This window comes from Silurus meridionalis, chromosome 21 (assembly GCF_014805685.1).
Source record: "Silurus meridionalis isolate SWU-2019-XX chromosome 21, ASM1480568v1, whole genome shotgun sequence".
NCBI lineage: Eukaryota > Metazoa > Chordata > Actinopteri > Siluriformes > Siluridae > Silurus > Silurus meridionalis.
In genome coordinates, this window is record NC_060904.1 from 6,254,806 (window position 1) to 6,273,823 (window position 19,018).

Consider the following 19,018-nt stretch of genomic DNA (forward strand, 5'->3'; position numbering starts at 1 on the left):
AAAAAAAAAAAAATGGGAATTAGGCAACCTTTTTAGTATGTTGTAAACAGGCTTCCATACGTATATGAGAGATAAACCTACAGGGACTAATTCCAAATGTATATTCGCAATATATTCATTTTTTTGTAAAGCTGCTTTTGGGACAGTTTTATTTGTTAAAAGTGGTACAGAAATAAAAAATGGCTCGAGATTGAACATTTTAGTATGAACATGAACATAAATTGAACATAAAAAAATGTTTACTTCGGGTATATTTGTACCATTGACGTGCGTTGGTTGAGAGTGGACCTCTTCAAAATGGCGGAAGTAAGCGCCTGCCTGTAAAGCTGCGTCTGTTGAATTTAGACCTCTCCAATATGGCGGGGGCGCTGACGTCAAATAGTATCTCTCACTAGCAATGGCGTCCTCGCGTTGCTATAGTTACCGGGCTGTTTATATTTCAGTGTCCGTTTATGGTGCAGGAGAAGGCCGGATTGAACTCGCAGAGGTACGTTTTGGAGAAATTAAGCTATTTATTAACATTTTTAATAGCATTTATGTGAACTAATATCATTTATTTTAACTTACAGTTAAACCGTAAACCTATAAAACATACTGTTTAAAAGCTAATATAGTGTTAATGTAAACGTTTTTAATATAACATGAATCTATATAGTCTTTAGTTAGACCTTAAAATATTCCATGCAGTTTTAAATTAAAGCCCTAAAGTGTTTCAAAACCCCAGTGTTCAAATAACCTATGCAGTGTTACATTAACACAATCACTGTTACAGAATTCCATGCAGTGCTCAATTATCTCTGCGTTACAGAATCCGATGCAGTGTTCAATTATCTCTGTGTTACAGAACCCCATACAGTGGTAAATTAACCAATAATGTGTTACAGAATCCCATGCAGTGTTAAATTAACTTTGCGTTACAGAATCCCATGCAGTGTTAAATTAACTCTGCGTTACAGAATCCCATGCAGTGTTTAATTAGCCCCTCAAGTGTTACAGAACCCCATGCATTGTTACATTTCCCCATGCAGTGTCCCATAAATCCTATGCAGTGTTAAATTAACCCACTTAGTGTTACAGGAAACCATGCAGTGTTAAAATACCCCCAAAAAATAGTAAATCAGCCATTGTAAAGTCAAATTAATTCTAACCACAGTTAACACAGTGTCAGTTGTATTGCACGTTACAGTTTTGGTCAAAGATTAAATTAAAATGGAAGATTATTGTTCAGCATAATGCATATAGGCCATCCAGTCAACACTTGTATAAAGAGTTAATGCTAATTTACCTTGTATATCTGTTTTGTTTTGGTCCCATGACCATCTAATAAAGAAATAGATAAGTAGGTAAACAAACACAAATTAATGAACGAACATACATGCAAAAAATGTTTTACTTGAATTAAACTATGAAAACCTTTATTCCGTTTAAAATAAACCAAATCGGTGTTACAGACACACATGTATTGTTCAGATCGCAAATGTTGAGCTATTTTATGAGTTGCTCAGTAGCTCCTAGTTTTACACCACAATGACTGTATAAGACTGTAGAAAGAACATTACTTATAATCTTACATTCCAGTGCTCATGTTAGTTCTCACTCTCCGGTGTTCTGTATTGCTTAAAGACTATAATCACAATCTTGTTTTTCCTCGCCACAGCTGCTCATCAGGGATAAATGCACACCATTCATCTTTACTGAGGATTTTTGTAAAGCTGCTTTGAGACAACGTTTGTTGTGAAAAGTGCTATAGAAATAAACTTGACTTGACTTGCGTTAACCCTATTCACTGTTACAGAATCCCATGCAGTGTAACCTATGTAATGTTACAAAAAGCCATGCAGTGTTGTATTAATCCATTCAGTGTTTAAAAAAAATCCCATGCAGTGGTTAATTAACCCATTCATTGTTTGAGAATCCGTATTGGCCACTTGTCAAAAAGAGTTAATGCTAATTTAACACATTGTATATCTTTCAAATATGAGGTATGTATTTTTTTTTTTTTACAGACTGAAATGCATTATGGCCCAACGATCATCCAAATGTCCCAGACGTCCACCTAAATCAGTCAGAGGCATTAACTACATAGAGAGGCAAGTCACAAGTGTATGCTAACACTGGCTGATGTATTGTGTGTAAAAATGGGTTTAGTCTTTTTTAGGTCATTTTGAAACATATAAAGCAGTAAAGCAACAAAATAAAAAAGTACATAAACTAATTAAATGTAACATATGTATGTAAAAAAAGACCAAAAGTTTGGACACACCTTCTCATTCAAAGAGTTTTCTTTATTTTCATGACTATGAAAATTGTAGATTCACACTGAAGGCATCAAAACTATAAATTAACACATGTGGAATTATATACATAACAAAAAAGTGTGAAACAACTAAAAATATGTCATATTGTAGGTCTAGCCACCTTTTGCTTTGATTACTGCTTTGCACACTCTTATTTTCAGTTCACTTTTTTGTTATGTATATAATTCCACATGTGTTAATTCATAGTTTTGATGCCTTCAGTGTGACTCTACAATTTTCATAGTCATGAAAATAAAGAAAACTCTTTGAATGAGCAGGTGTGTCCAAACTTTTGGTCTGTACTGTATATATAATATATATAAACTTTTGGTCTGTACTGTATATATATATATATATATATATATATATATATATATATATATATATATATATTACAAATGTGTGAGTTTATGCAAGTTGACTGAAAATTTGGGCAGACATTTTCCCAAAAATATTCGGACTGAGCTATCCTTTCTGTGCCAGTGTTTTCAAATATGACTGGAAAGTGTTCATTTAATTAGCAATAAGTACGTTTTGTTCCCCATTAGTAATTTTTTTAACGAATCAGATTTCAGTCATCGAATGTGTCTTAGCAGATGAGCTACACAAGCTAAATAAATAGTTGAAGTGAAGTTAATCAGTATATGTCTTTTCTGTTTTAACTTGACTGGGATTAGGATGCCACCAGAGATCACTGAGATGATTTTTTCCTATTTGGATGAAGGATCTCTTTTTTGCCTTAGCTTCGTCAACAAGCATTTCTATGAACTGGCTGAAAACAGGTAAGTTGGAGTATTTTCTGAGGGAAAAACATTTTGTTTCTGCATCAAGGCTCATATCCTGTGCTTATTTAAAAATGTGCATTACAGTTCAACTTAGCATGCGAAAGGTATGCAAGGTAGATTAATAAGATCAAGAAGCTTAATGCAAATTAGGTATGTAAAATGACGTGACATATCCAAATATTTGGCTTCAGTGAATTACTCAGATCAGTCCTACAGCAAAGATTGTCTGTTCTCCCCAAGACACATATGATCACATCTTCATTTCAGTTTCCACCTGCGCTTAGTTTATATTCAATCTCTGTTTGTGTGCAAACATGGAATTTCCTTGTCACTGTTGTTCCCTAGATTTAGCTAGTATATTAACCACATTTTAATTAACGCTTTTCAATAGAACGTTAGCTAAATTTATAAATGCTCTGTAAACTGGTAGGAGCATGTGTTTTGCTCCCTGATGTGTTGCGTACTGCTTTTTAAATATATATTAGCATCAGCTTTGTTATACTTTATATTTTCTTTCTTGAATACGTGATTTTGTAAGTGAACAGCAATAGTTCACATTAAGTCACTGTTTGATGGCCTGGGAAGTCCCTTCATTTGAAACAATTTGGACATGTATATGTTTAGTTAAAAAAAATAAAAACAGACATTTCTTTTACTTAAATAGGTTTCTCTTTTGCCCTGTAAAACAAAATTTCATTTGAGCTGCAGCTCAGGAACATAAAATACATCTTCACAGTTAGAATCTTACAAACTGAGTTTATTAAATTCGAGGCTTTTTCACTATGATATATATAACATGATTAAAGTGTAACATTTACTATCTAACCAGGCTGAGAATATTTTTTTCCCGCACACAATGTGCCACATTGGAAATAAAATAAAATGCAATACAATTCGATCATATATATACAGAATATATATTTACACAACAGCATTGCCGCGATTTGTTTGATGAAGGCATGCTATAAAAATGTACATACATGTTTGTTAACTGTCAGGAATCCATTCGGCGTGGCAGGTGCTTTCTCGGCCGCTTTCTCTGAAGCTCCCGGCTTCAATCGCGCACATATGGTACTCGTTTATCATCATCACCAGCTCCTATTTAAACTTCCACATTCTCACCGTCCGGTATTTTTGGTATATGTTGGTTCATGGCAGTCGTTGTTATCGCTCATGCGTATCCCGGTACGTGCCTTCCCACCGGCACTCTCTCAACGGCTGCTCTTTTCTTCCCAAAGCGCATCGCGGATTCCCCCGATCCTGCCGTTGTTTATTCTATGCTTTTGCTGCTCATCCCACGTTCCGCGCTGCACTCCTACTAAGCGCCGCGCTTCTACCAAGCCCCGCGCCGCGCTTCTACCAAGCTCCGTGCCGCATTTCGCCTCCCGTTCATCGCATGACATTTAACAACAAAAGGCATATGTGCACTAACTAACAGCAGATATTCACCAGTATACAATACAGCACCTGTAGCATCTGTAAGGCTTGATTTTTCCGCCACTTTCACGAGTTCTTCTGCGGCTGCACAGTGCCGATCGAGATAACTGACGTTAAATGGCACATTTCCCCCCCCCTTGTGCTCGAGATATTAGGGTTCGGCGACAACATAACCGATTAAAAAATGCTTAGACAAAGCGAGAATCTGGCGGTTCCACTTCAAAATTGTCGACTTAATAGGGTTGTCGAGTTAACCGAGGTCGAGATAAGTGGGTTCCACTGTATGTATGTATATATATATATATATATATATATATATATATATATATATATATATATATATATATATATATATATATATATTCATTATATATATTCAATATATATATGCAAGTTCTCCCACTTAGAAATCATGGAGGGGTCTGAAATTGTCATCGTAGGTGCATGTCCACTGTGAGAGACATAATCTAAAAAAAAAAAAATCCAGATAATCACAATATATGATTTTTTTAACTATTTATTTGTATTATACAGCTGCAAATAAGTATTTGAACATGGGAGAAAGTCAATGTTAATATTTGGTACAGTAGCCTTTGTTTGCAATTACAGAGGTCAAACTTTTCCTGTAGTTTTTCACCAGGTTTGCACACACTGCAGGAGGGATTTTGGCCCACTCCTAGGCCATGCCAGAACCTTGATATGCTTCTTACAGAGCCACTCCTTGGTTATCCTGGCTGTGTGCTTCGGGTCATTGTCATGTTGGAAGACCCAGCCTCGACCCATCTTTAATGCTCTAACTGAGGGAAGGAGGTTGTTCCCCAAAATCTCGCAATACATGGCCCCGGTCATCCTCTCCTTAATACAGTGCAGTCGCCCTGTCCAATGTGCAGAAAAACACCCCCAAAGCATGATGCTACCACCCCCATGCTTCACAGTAGGGATGGTGTTCTTGGGATGGTACTCATCATTCTTCTTCCTCCAAACACGTTTAGTGGAATTATGACCCAAAAGTTCTATTTTGGTCTCATCTGACCACATGACTTTCTCCCATGACTCCTCTGGATCATCCAAATGGTCATTGGCAAACTTAAGACGTGCCTGGACATGTGCTGGTTTAAGCAGGGCAACCTTCTGTGCCAAGCATGATTTCAAACCATGACGTCTTAGTGTATTACCAACAGTAACCTTGGAAACGGTGGTCCCAGCTCTTTTTTGACCAGCTCCTCCCGTGTAGTTCTGGGCTGATTTCTCACCTTTCTTAGGATCATTGAGACCCCACGAGGTGAGATCTTGCATGGAGCCCCAGTCCGAGGGAGATTGACAGTCATGTTTAGCTTCTTTCATTTTCTAATGATTGCTCCAGCAGTGGACCTTTTTTCACCAAGCTGCTTGGCAATTTCCCCGTAGCCCTTTCCAGCCTTGTGGAAGTGTACAATTTTGTCTCTAGTGTCTTTGGACAGCTCTTTGGTCTTGGCCATGTTAGTAGTTGGATTCTTACTGATTGTATGGGGTGGACAGGTGTCTTTATGCAGCTAACGACCTCAAACAGGTGCATCTAATTTAGGATAATAAATGTAGTGGAGGTGGACATTTTAAAGGCAGACTAACAGGTCTTTGAGGGTCAGAATTCTAGCTGATAGACGGGTGTTTAAATACTTATTTGCAGCTGTATCATACAAATTAATAGTTAAAAAAATCATATATTGTGATTTCTGGAGTTTTTTTTTTAGATTATGTCTCTCACAGTGGACATGCACCTACGATGACAATTTCAGACCCCTCCATGATTTCTAAATGGGAGAACTTGCAAAATAGCAGGGTGTTCAAATACTTATTTTCCTCACCGTATATATATATATATATATATATATATATATATATATATATATATATATATATATATATATATATATATATAATGTAGCAATTTTGAAAATGTTCACAAAGCAATGTAACAGAAATAAACCAATTGAAAATATACATCTTAAATCAATAAATGATCAAAATAAAAAAAAATAATATAACATATCGTTAATATTTTTGTAAAATGTATTTTAACTTTAAACTTTAGTAGATGATGCAGAGGAAGAGATGGAAATATACCAAACACAGCTAAAGAAGTGATTCCAGTTATTTAAGAAGGCTGCCTTCATAATGCTCATACTGTATCAAAACCTTACTAAAAAACTTAATACAGTTTGAAGCAGATACAATAAGAAAAACTGTAGACTGAGACACTTGCACTCAGTCTTGCAGTTCTAGAACTAAAGAGGCGAATATCTGATACTAAATCATTGTTTTGTTCCTTACTGACTTTATTTGGACTAAAGTGACCATTATTTAAATGTGATCCCCTCCAACCATTCACTTAGTATAGGCATGAAATCATTAAGTAAATGCATGCCAATTTTAGACACACAAAGGAGCTTTTAAATCCAATTATCTACCACTTTTAATTATGAACTGTCAATCCCCAGTGTCATGTGGTATCGCTTTTACACCTGGTACCGAGCAAAATCGAAGACATCCAGGCTAATAAAGGAAGTGACAGATGGAATGGACATGGGCAGCATTCAGGAAATGCCAAATGGATACTGGAGGAGACTTTTCTTTAAAGAACTGATCGGTCATGATGGAAGTTGGAAATGGAAGAAAAAACTAAGATCCATTAATTTTTACACCGGACTGCCAAGTCGAACAGCTAAAGTTATCAGGTGAGCAACAAAAAAATTGACTGAAATTATGCGCTAATACGTGATTTGTTCCCTGTTTAAACATTATGTCTAGGTTAAATCAGAGCTAAGTGTACAGTGCAGTAGCTCATTATTTATACAATATTCCAGAGGTCATGTAAGAGAGTAAGGTAAAATAAAAGTCTGCAAATAGGGTGTAAAATCTCACTCTCTCTGTCTTTCTCTTATTTTTGGTCCCACTTTTGGAGATCACCAAACACGCGAAGAGACTCTAGAGCTTTTCGTCAATCATGATCATTCACTACGTTAACACTTACTGAGAAAAATAGGTGCATTTCAAGGAAGATTTTCTGCTAAATCTTTAAATGAAAAGACGCCTAGAGGCGATCCCAGAAGGCATTGCTAAGTAGTGAACGCTGAAGGTTTGAGATATTAGCCAAACATGCCAGAGCCATCCAGCACATTTTGCTAATTGGGCTCAGTCTAATTAGGATAAATCTCAGGAGCGATCATGTGGCTCACACATGGCCGACTCTGTTTTGTTTTCTGACAGCAAAAATGCAGCCGCTCCAAAAGCCGGAGCCATGTTAAAAGTCTCTGAGGTTCAGCGTGTGGTTTCAACTCTCTGCTAATTAGTCTGAGATTTGTGTGTTTGTGAAGTATCAGAAGTATCATTCTGACAGTGGTTACAACTGGCTTTTCTGTCCTGTCTTTGTTTCAGTAAAGAGAATCCTAGCTGTAAAGCATAGTGAGATACGTATAAGGGAAGGCAGTCATACTTGGACAGATAAACAAATATAGACAAATATGCTGACTATATAAGCGGTTATAAAATTGGTAATCCATGGCTAGGTGTGCGTTACACAATTTTAATGCATGATACGGAACCCCGGAGAACCAGTTACCTTTACAGAGCGCATTAAAAATGGTGCAACCCACATCTAGCCATAGATTATTAGCATTGACATGCAACGAAAATTGGGCTGAATGAATGAAAATAACGGGCGATCGTTAATTTATTTGATTTAGTTCATTAGTTATTTTACTTACGTGTTATTAGAGTTAGAATTATTCCTGTTGCAGTTAAAACACAGAGATAAATAAAATCTTAAATCTTGAATTTACTTTTTCACAAACATCCAGTAGTTGTATATACAAAATACAACTTTGTGCAATAAATAAATCTTAACAAAATATTCAGATAGACCATGGTATAAATATAGTATAGCTGTGAAATATATATATATATATATATATATATATATATATATATATATATATATATATATATATATATATATATATATATGACCAGTGTTAGGCAGTAACATGTTACTGTAAAGCGGTTACGTTTGACAGTAACTAATACTGTAACGTGTTTTTTAAATAAAGTAACTCCGTTACCGTTACCGTGTAATGTGTTACCCGTTACTTTTTTAAATGAATGAATTTCGGCTGAAGTGTAGCCTACAGTCTAACCTGTTTACAGCAGCGACGCATTGTAGGATTGGTGGATGAACCTCTGTAAACACGAAGAAGACGCACTTCAGTTTCTCAAAGTGGAAATATGCTCATTATTTCACTTTAGTTGAGCATTAAGACAAAAATGTTTTAGTCAAATGTAAGCTGTGTCTTTCTGGTTTGAAGATCGTATCTACTGCGATAGCGTAGCAGCACCTCCAATCTGTCGAAGCTCCTCCAGAAGCTCCATGCCTCGACGAAGCTAGAAGCTAGAAGCTAACCCGGTGTTATGTTGTACATTGTTGATAGTTTTCATACTTAAGCTGTGAAAGGAACATTTTTAAGAGCTCAACACAACAGATTTTATGATGCAGAAGCCACTTTAGTTTTTGATTGTGAATATATTATTCAGCTTGTTTTGTTCTTTATTTCAGAAATCCTTGTGATATATTCAGTTTGTGCTGGTCTGACTTCAATAAAATAGTGTTTAAAAATGACTGTGTTTAAGTCAGTTTTGTGTTTGTAGACCATAACACATAAAGGGGCATTATTGGGAACATTAAAGAAGGTTCTTTAAAAAAGTAACTAAAAAGTTACTTTTAACAGTAACGCATTATTTTTTGGTGTAAGTAATCAACAAAGTGACTGAGTTACTTTTTGAATGAAGTAATGAGTAACTGTAACTAGTTACTATTTTTTAGTTACTAGCACAACACTGTATCTGACAGATATATAACACAGTAATAGTAAAATAATCAAGGTCCATCTAACTCTAAATGTACTTGTGTTTTTATTAAAGTTTCATGAATGAGGCCCAATGCCTCAGACTCTTTTAAGGTTTCATTGAAGGCCACGTCTCGGATCCTCTCAACACTCATTTGGGGAAACGAGGAACCCGAGCGCACCTGACTATCCTTGTTGCCGTTTTAACCTCTGATTAGTGCTGCTGAGTCACTCGATTTCTCAACCCCGAGGTCTTGTGCAGTGAAAGTAATTGTTCTACCGCTCTGAAGGTTTTGCCAAATCGTGGAAATAAATTGCTTGGCTCTGTCCTCGTGCCCAGACAAATCCCCGTCGACTCTCCGGGTTTACAGAGGCACAGAAGGATGAGATTTACCTCCGTAATAATAGTCTCCACACTCTCCGAGACACAAACAACAGCTATTAAACCTCGATGGGATTTCAGCACTTCTGCCTTGATTTTCTTTCACTCTGATTGATGTCACAGGGTGCCGCCGCATCGTGTTAGCTATTTCCTTAACTTTATGCTACGATTCAGATCTCGAGTGGCTTCTTTAGAGGTGGCTTTAATCTGTTAAATATACTATAAAAATATTAATATTTCAGACAACAATTAAATGTGCACAGTTTTACATTTAATTCAGCCAGAAAAATATAATATTACAAAAATCATCATTTCTTTTTGTGTTGTCCTGGGTTGTCTTTCTTGTCACCAGGGATCTTGAGCTCATGTGGGAGATCACAGTGAGGGATGCGAGAGGACGTGAGAACAGAATTAAGCACAGTCACGTGTACTTCAACCGAGCGTCTCTGACTGTTGTCTGGAATTCAGGAAATTGGCCGATCCTGGATAAACCCACTACACTAGAGATACATGGAGTGAGGCTTTTGCCTATTTACTGTCCATCCACATGGCGGTAAGGCCTTTTTTTTTTTCTTTTTTTTTCCGCAAAGCTAATTTTAATAATAACTAGGCAAAGCTTATAATCACATCATATACAAATAGCATTGAGCAGATTGCATTTCTTTACTGCATTGCATTGAGTAGATGAATATCATGATCCTTATATCAAGCCAATAGTTTTTTTTTATCACATACTTTGTTATCGCAGCACATTGAAGGTGTAAATAAATGTGATGATATTATAGCTCCACTTTTATTTTTACATGTGCTAACCATGATAGATAGATCACAAATTTGGTCATGTAATATAGGGGATCGAGGGAGCAGATTGGTCAGAAATGTTTCATTTTCATGCGCGCTCAAATATAGGTGGCTATGAATTATATAGAAGTCACTTTCCTTCTGGTTCATAAAGGAAATTTGATACCCTTTTATTTCCTTTTTAATTTTATAAACCTTTTTGGACAAATGATGTTTAGTAAGCCAGTGTCTTTTAAGACTTCGCTAGTGATGTAGACGAGCATGATAACTTGAATGCTTCAATGTTTGATTCATGTTTATATATTTTTTATTACTGTAGACCAGGGTGCAGATCCCTCTTAAAAACAGTGGTGGTGAAGAAGGAAGGTGGGAAAGTGCTTGCTTCAGACAAGCTCATCTCTCTACTGTACATAGAGAAAGGTGTAACTATTGGAGTTTGGCAGGTATGTGCACACTTTACCTCTGACATCAGCTTACACAGTTTATTGGTTTTTTTTTGCATTTCTAACACCAACACAGTAATATAAACTCAATTAGGCTGTATCAGGTACGGTTAGTCTCATATTTGTAAGATTTGCTCTCTTAAAATTAAAAGGGTATGTCATTTGAATGATTCCTACTCATGTTCACAAAACTCCACCCCCAAGGATTGCAAAACACATTTTCTGTTTGATGAGAAATCAGGAACACACTTCATTTCTCAAAGAGAGATAATAAAAAGATAATAATTACAGTAGGTTTGATATAACCTACATATAGATAAGCGAAATACATGTAAATGTAAATTCTATGTTTATAATATGTATATTTCTGTAAAGCTGCTGTGGACAATGTCCAATGTCTATTGTCAAGTCAAGTCAAGAGGCTTTTATTGTCATTGCTACCATTCACAGTGGTGCACAGTACACACACACACACACACACACACATATATATATATATATATATATAAGCTCTGTCTAATGTGCCTGTATAATTGACTCTTTTATGAATTAAATAGACGAATGTATGCACCATACTGGCAACCTACATCATCCAGGACACCACAGGGCCGATCTCGCCAGAGATCTCTCTTAAACCTCTCAGTGATTTAATTTTAGTTCTGGCATGATAAAATCTAACAGATATTCTATTAAAGAACAATGTTAAATTGTGTGCTCTGTAAGAGTTTGGATATTTATTCTTTCTTTTTTATGCCAAGTGCATGATTATCACATAGTTTGTACAAGGACAAATAACCAGCTAACTTGCATGTTTGCGCTGATGTGTTTAATTGTGTTTGCATGTATTGTGACTGAGAATGGATTTTCAACCAAAAAACATTCAGACTTGGTTTGTTGACTTACTTCCTTGTGTCCATTAACTGGCTTTCTATTTTCAGTGTAGTACACTCTCTGGTAGCAAATACAATATTTGAAAATATTTATGTTGTGGAATTATCTTAGACATGATATAAGCACCATCTGTCACTTTTTGCCTAAAGTGATCTCTCTGAGCTTGTATCTAATACTAATTTAATAAAGATTTACAGTTACATAAGTTAATGCACTTTTTTTATTGGTATTGGTTTCTATGTTTATTATTATTTTTCAGAAGGATCAGGAAATTGCATTTGTCCTAGTGAACCTACATTATCACAAACTTGTGGAAAGACATTTCCGGGGGTCATCCACCATGTATGTATTGTTTTATTATTATTATTATTATTATGTATGTATTATGTATGTATGTATGTATGTATGTATGTATTATTATTATTATTATTATTATTATTATTATTATTATTATTATTATTATTATTTATTCTCACTGAGTGGAGCCTGAGTAGATAAGTTGCATGACACCTCCATCTTCTGGTGATTCAGAATATTCTCACTGCTCACACACACACACACACACACACACACACACACACACACACACACACACACACACACACATTCTAAATGAATAATTTTTTATAGATTTTACCCAGATTATTGAATCCAAATGTTGGTTTTAGATTGTTACTTGATTTAAGATTGTAATTTGCCACAAATATAATTTTGTATTATTCCTTTAATTTAACCCAGTTTTGTATTTTGGATTGTCCCTATAGTTTCCTACAGATATAATCTTTGGATTATGCCTCTTATTAAATTCAGATATAGTTTGGAGGTATAGTTACCCCTCTAATTTCACAACAAATGTAATTTAACCCACATGTGGCTTCTGGGCTGTCCCTTGAATTGAACCCAATTGGAGTTTCAGATTATCAATTTTTTAATCTAGATGCAGTTTTAAATTGTCCCTCTAATCCGGGTTAAATTAGACAGACAATCCAAAACCACATCTGTTTTAGAGTGTCTGTCTAATTTAATCTGGATTGAGTACGGTAATCTGTTTTTGATTACCGTAACAATTTAAAGATTTGGATAATGTTATTTACGATAATGTAAAACCCATATCACGATTCAATTTGAGATTGAACCCCAAATTTATAATAATCTAGACAGACCATCCTAAACCCCATTTGGATTACAATTTACATTTTGTATTAATGCATTCTTATTCAATACAGATTTAAGTTTGAATTATCCTAATTCAACTAGGCCTGGGTTTAAAATAGTGAATGAATGCACTAAGATATTAGATTAACACATAACTAAATGTAAATGTAAATATATGCATTGTTGTTTAGATTTAACCTTTTACCCCTTGTTCTTCTCCCTTTCCCATTTTTGCTCTTTCCCAGTTCGTATGAGCCAATAGAAAGGCAAGCCAGTTACAATGACATTGATCCTGAATATGGCTTGCATGGATACACTTTGCACCTTGAGCTGCACAACGGAGAGGAAAGCATTGCATCACTGAAATTTGCGCAGCTATACTGCAGGAAAGGTGCTGTTGGAACTATTTAAATTATAAGGCTAAAATTTGTTTTTGAATTTTTTTTTTTTTTTTTTTGCAATACAGTAATATGGACTAATTTTCTGGACACCTGACCATAGAAATCAAATATGATTTTGTACACCCACATTTAGTCCCTATATGCTATGATATTGAGCCCAACTCTTCTGGAAAGATGTTTCTAGATTTTGGAAAGTGGTTGTGGACATTTGTGCTCATTCAACAACAAGGGCATGAATTCAACAAAAAGGGCATTCCAATTCATACCAAATGTGTTCAGTTGGGTTGAGGTCAGAGCTCTATAGCAGGCCACTCAAGATGTTCCACTTCAAACCATGCAAACCATATTCATGGCACTGGCTTTGTATACATGGGATTTGTTATCCTGGAACTGGTTTGGGTCTCATAGTTAATGTGAAGGGAAAATTTACAGTGCACCTGGAAGGTTTTAACAGCGCTTCTCTTCCAATGACATTGTGAAAAAAAAGATGTTTGAATCATGTGTACATAAGTATTCACAGCCTTTGCTCAATAATTTGTTGAAACACCTTTGGTACCAATTACAGCTTCAAGTATTTTTGAGTATGATGCTACAAGATTGGCACACCTATTTTGGTGCAGTTTCTCAAGCTCCATCAGGTTGGATGAGGAGCATCAGTGCACAGCCATTTTCAGATTCCTCCAGAGATGTTCAGGTTCAAGCCTGGGCTCTGGCTGGGTCACTCATGGACATTTACAGAGTTGTCCAGTAGCCACTCCTTTGTTATTTTGGCTGTGTGCTTAGGGTCCTTGTCCTGTTGGAAGAGGAACCGTTGCCTCAGTCTGACATCTAGAGCTTTCTGGAACAGGTTTTTATAAAGGATGTCTCTGTACATTGCTGCATTCATCTTTTCCTGTATCCTGAGTAGTCTTCTAGTTCCTGCCACTGAAAAACATCCCCACAGCATGATGCTGCCACCACCATGCTTTACTGTAGAGATGGCATTGGCCAGGTGATGAGTGGTGCCTGGTTATCTCCAGACATGACGCTTGGCATTCAGGGAAAAGAGTTCAATCTTTGTGTCTCATGGCCTGAGAGTCCTTCAGGTGCCTTTTGGCAAACTCCAGGTGGGTTGTCATGTTCCTTTTACTGATAAGTGACTTCTGACTACCCACTCTACCATGCAGGGCTGATTGGTGGAGTGGTGCAGAGATAGTTGATCTTATGGAAGGTTCTCCTCACTCCACAGAAACACGAATTAGTCAGGGTCTTTCAGAGTAACAATCGGGTTCTTGGTCACCTCCCTGACTAAGGCCCTTCTCCCCCGATCGCTCAGTTTGGCGGAATGGCCAGCTCTAGAAAGAGTCCAAACCTTTTTCATTTACGGATGATGGAGGCCACTTAACTTTCCCCAGATCTGTGACTTGATACAATTCTGTCTCGGAGGTCTACAGACAATTTCTGGGAATTCATGGTTGGTTTGTGCTCTGAAATACACTGATAACTGTGGGACCTTATGGACAGGTGTGTGCATTTCCAAATCATGTCCAATCAACTGAATTTACCACAGGTGGACTTCAATCAAGTTGTAGAAACATCTCAAGGATGATCAGTGGAAACAGGATTACACCTGAGCTCAATTTTGAATGTCATGGCAAAGGCTTTGAATACTTATGAAAATGTGATTTTTTTTTTGTTTAGTTTTTTTAATAAATTTGCAAACATTTCAATCTTTTTTCATTATGGGTTGCTTGTAGAATTTTGAGAAAAATAATGAATTTAATTCATTTTGGAAAAAGGCTGTAACAAAACAAAATGTAGAAAATGTAAAGGGTTGTGAATACTTTCCGGATGCACTGTAATGCTAAAGCATCCAGAGACGTCCTATACAATTGTGTGCCTTCAGCTTTATGGTAACAAATTGGTGAAAAACCACAAATGGCTGGAAAAACTAAAGTGTTCCAATATGTCTGTCCATATAGTGTATATTATAACTGCTGACTTACTTTGATACAGGGTCAGTAGAGTGTGCTACAGAGCTATATTTTGCTAAACCAAAAGAACAACCCGAACATACTGTTTGATCAGTGATGCAAAATGATTAGAGGGGTATTCTTATTTCGTCAGCATTGCATGTAGGTTTTAAAGAGATGACAATAAGGGACATTGTAGAGACTAAATTAATTGTTCAGATTTACACAATTTTTCATAAGGAAATTTCTCAAATGACTGATCACTTGGTTTACTTTTATATAACGGATTCTCTTAAAAGAAATGGAACCTGGGATTCTTTTAATTTTGATGAACACCTTTTGAATTAAATCAGCTTTTAGGTTTGAGCATAGACCTTTGGACTTTACACTGTAACTTCTGAAGCCGTATGTGAGTGTGTTACCTGCCCAAGTTCATCACTAAGTTTTAATTCTCAAACATGGCTCAGAGGAAAGAATGCACAAGAGGCAGGCTGCCATAATATATATTTTATTTTCATTTCTTTTTTCAGATAAGATTTATGGTGAATTCATCCCTTTGCATGTTATCAGTGCAGAAAACAGTTCAGGACATACCCCACTGTGTGAAAAAATCCGCCTGCCTTGGCAGACGGAATCACTACAGGGACACATTGAGGTATATTAATTTGATTCTTTATTTATTTTATTTATTTATTTGGATAGTTTTATAATTTTATCTAAATGTATTGCCAGATTACCTCCTTAGTTCTAAACAAATTTGGGATTAGATTGCATTCACTTACATTTATCCATTATCTAGCCACATTTATTTTATCCGGATGCAAATTATACACATGCACATGACTATCAATCAGATCTGATGCAAACTTTATTTACTTAATCCAGATTTCTGTTTAAATTATTCTCAAACTGAATCTGTAATTCAGATTGGGCTATTTACACAAAATCCTTTTCAGATATACCAAAATGGTGAATTTTGTCTCCAATGTAAATTTGTATTTTGTTTTATTTTTCTCTCCTCAGCAATGTTGCATGTTCACTCTCACTGTTCTTACTGAAGCCCAAACACCATTCTGGTGCGTTACTGCTCCTGTAGCCATTACTAAATCAAACCGCCAGGATGTGTCATTTGACTATGATGCTGAGAGCTTCTTTATGGAATATCAGGACTCTGATGGAAAGCTAGAGATCCAGCTGGAGTGGATAGAGAACCAGAAACAGTTTGTCATGGTTAATATGCTTGTCTTTCTTTCCTTAAGAAAAGTTAACAGTCACTTTCGATGTAATTACATTCCCAGGGACATTTAAAATAAATGCAAAATAATACATACATGACGTGCCTGCATATTTGTATATACAAAACTGTCTGGGAACCTTAATCATATTGACTGTGTTTTGAATTTTGAAAACAGTACGCCATTTTCTATTAGGGTTTGCCTGTTTCTAAATTCCCACAAGAAACCAGTTTGCGTTACGGCATTACTGTCGTTTAGCATTATCAGCATTCCACTTAGACGCTGATGTCTTAAGACAGTTGTTTAATGTAATAGCTCTCGGCTGGAGGAGGATTTTATCGCTGACGCCACGGCATGCACACACCGTTAAAACAACATTTGGCTGCGATTAGTGATGGAAAGCTGTTTTGAGGCATAAACAATCCCTCTGGTTTGGGGCGTAATGGGATTGCGTTTAGTCCTCAGAGGTCACTTCAACCTTAAAACCCCGGCTCTTTATCAACGCATGCTGACATTTCCATTTTTTTCAGCACATTGTTAGGAGGTGTGCAGTCGTAAAAACAGCTTCTGTCGCATACGTTAGGGCCAAAAAGAAAAAACCCTAGTAATTAGATTGCTGCTCGTGAGAAAGTCGTACCTGAAGGTTAACTATCCTTTATCTTCGAAATGTATTTCTATTGAACCGTCGGACAGTTTATTAAACTTTTCTGCTAGATCATGATAATCCAAAGCCTCTTTCTAAAAATAAACAAACAAACAAGCACTCTATGCTAGGGTTTTTACTTGCTATTAGTCACCCGGAGACCTCGAGTAATTTTTCATAGCCACATATGAATTATTTGGTCCTTCCGGCCTCTGTAATGCTGAACTACAGAGAAAAAGAAGGTATAAAATACATGTGCTTTGGGCTAGGTAACACAAAGTCACTTGATAAACAAACATCATTAGTATTGCATTAACATGTTGCATGTTCCTAGCTTATACAATAGCTAGCGAACAGCCTGCTGGATAATAGAGTGATTAGTGGTTGAAAACATAATAGAGCATTTTACGAAAAGCTGAGGAAAGGCTAAGTGTATACTAATACATAAGTAATAAATAAAATACGAAAGGGCGATGTCAGCGATTTCAATTGCTTAAATTGTTAACGAACCACAGGTCATACATTTCATCTGATTTGAATCCAAATGTATTGGAATGTCAATGAAATAAGGTCGTTTCTGTTTAAAATTATGCTGTCATGGCTATAAGCAGTCTTTCCTTCTCCAGACTTCATATTTATAAGATGAACAAAGCTGCTTGTTTTACAGAACCCAAAAAGTGCACTTCACTCTCCTGAAGTCTTTCCCATGTTTTCCCCAAGTCCCAAAAGAAGATGTTACGATAAACATCTCCTTACAGAAAACCTCACCTCGGTTTTATTTGTTAAATAATATCAGGCTTTTAATTATGTCTATTATTAGACTTATACTATAGCACAAAATGTATTGTATGTGGACACCTGGTCAGGTATACCCAACATGTGCATATTGCTTGTCCAGATTTTTGATGTTATAATTGTTGATGTTATAATTTCTGATGTTATAATATTGCAAATACTTTTTGATGTTATAACCTCCACTCTTCTGGGAAGATGTTACACATAGTCCACATACTTTGGTCTATTGTGGGCATATAGGGCAGCTTAACCGCCATAAACGTTTCTGTGAAACAGTTGGCAATATCAAAAGAGCTGCTGTTCTTGAAAATAAAATAACTTCTGACAAGGCAAATTTTTTTATATAAAAATCTGATTTAGGGCATCATGTTTTTTGTAGTAACATCTGAAGTCTAAATACCTATGTAGTAAATTTCAGTACTTCAGTAGGGAACGTCATGTTGGTAGAGTGACATAGTGTTAAATGTGTTCAAGTGTTAAACCTGCACATTTTTGAGTCATACTTAATAATGTTGCATAATGACACTGTTAATTGTAATCAACAGCTGTTTTTAACAGCTTTCAAGAAGTCATGTTAAACAATGTTCTGAAAGTTCATAGTGCATTTTTCCCAGGTGCACCGCTGCATGTAACTTCTGTTTACATTTTCGTTTCTATCCAATTAAATTTCATTCGTCACATCACACGTTGTGATGTGACGAATGAAAAATACATAAAAATAAAGCTGTTGCTTTAACCAATCAGATTTCAAGTTCTAGCAAGCGTCCAATCATGTCACTATTTCACCTCGAAATTTATTTGGTTGCAGATATATAAGGACATGAAAACTGATTGACACCTGCTTAGAGTCGCAAACTTGAAATCTGATTGGTTAAAGCATTTCACTGCATGTCGTACTCATTATGAATGTGTACGTGATAAATA

At 36.0% G+C, this 19,018-nt stretch overlaps 1 protein-coding gene across 2 annotated transcripts; it reads left to right on the top strand.

Moving 5' to 3' along the window:
- The first annotated feature begins 405 nt into the window (after window positions 1-405).
- Window positions 406-16,751, top strand: fbxo15 (F-box protein 15). 2 transcript variants are annotated; one of them, XM_046877498.1, is made up of 10 exons: window positions 406-487; window positions 2,007-2,090; window positions 2,975-3,079; window positions 6,997-7,233; window positions 10,131-10,331; window positions 10,899-11,022; window positions 12,173-12,255; window positions 13,314-13,459; window positions 15,952-16,076; window positions 16,445-16,751. In XM_046877498.1, the coding sequence occupies exons 1-10, from the start codon at window positions 453-455 to the stop codon at window positions 16,727-16,729; spliced, it is 1,425 nt and encodes a 474-aa protein (XP_046733454.1). In that variant the 5' UTR covers window positions 406-452; the 3' UTR covers window positions 16,730-16,751. The 2 variants fall into 2 exon arrangements, with proteins under 2 accessions (XP_046733454.1, XP_046733455.1); XM_046877499.1 differs by having other exon boundaries at window positions 12,176-12,255.
- The last annotated feature ends 2,267 nt before the right edge of the window (window positions 16,752-19,018 follow it).

Excerpts from the sequence above, each read along its gene's own strand:
- fbxo15 (XM_046877498.1), top strand. The coding sequence starts at position 453 with ATGGTGCAGGAGAAGGCCGGATTGAACTCGCAGAG. Across the intron at positions 3,080-6,996 it reads TATGAACTGGCTGAAAACAG|TGTCATGTGGTATCGCTTTT; the intron begins GTAAGTTGGAGT and ends GTCAATCCCCAG. Across the intron at positions 16,077-16,444 it reads CACTACAGGGACACATTGAG|CAATGTTGCATGTTCACTCT; the intron begins GTATATTAATTT and ends TTCTCTCCTCAG.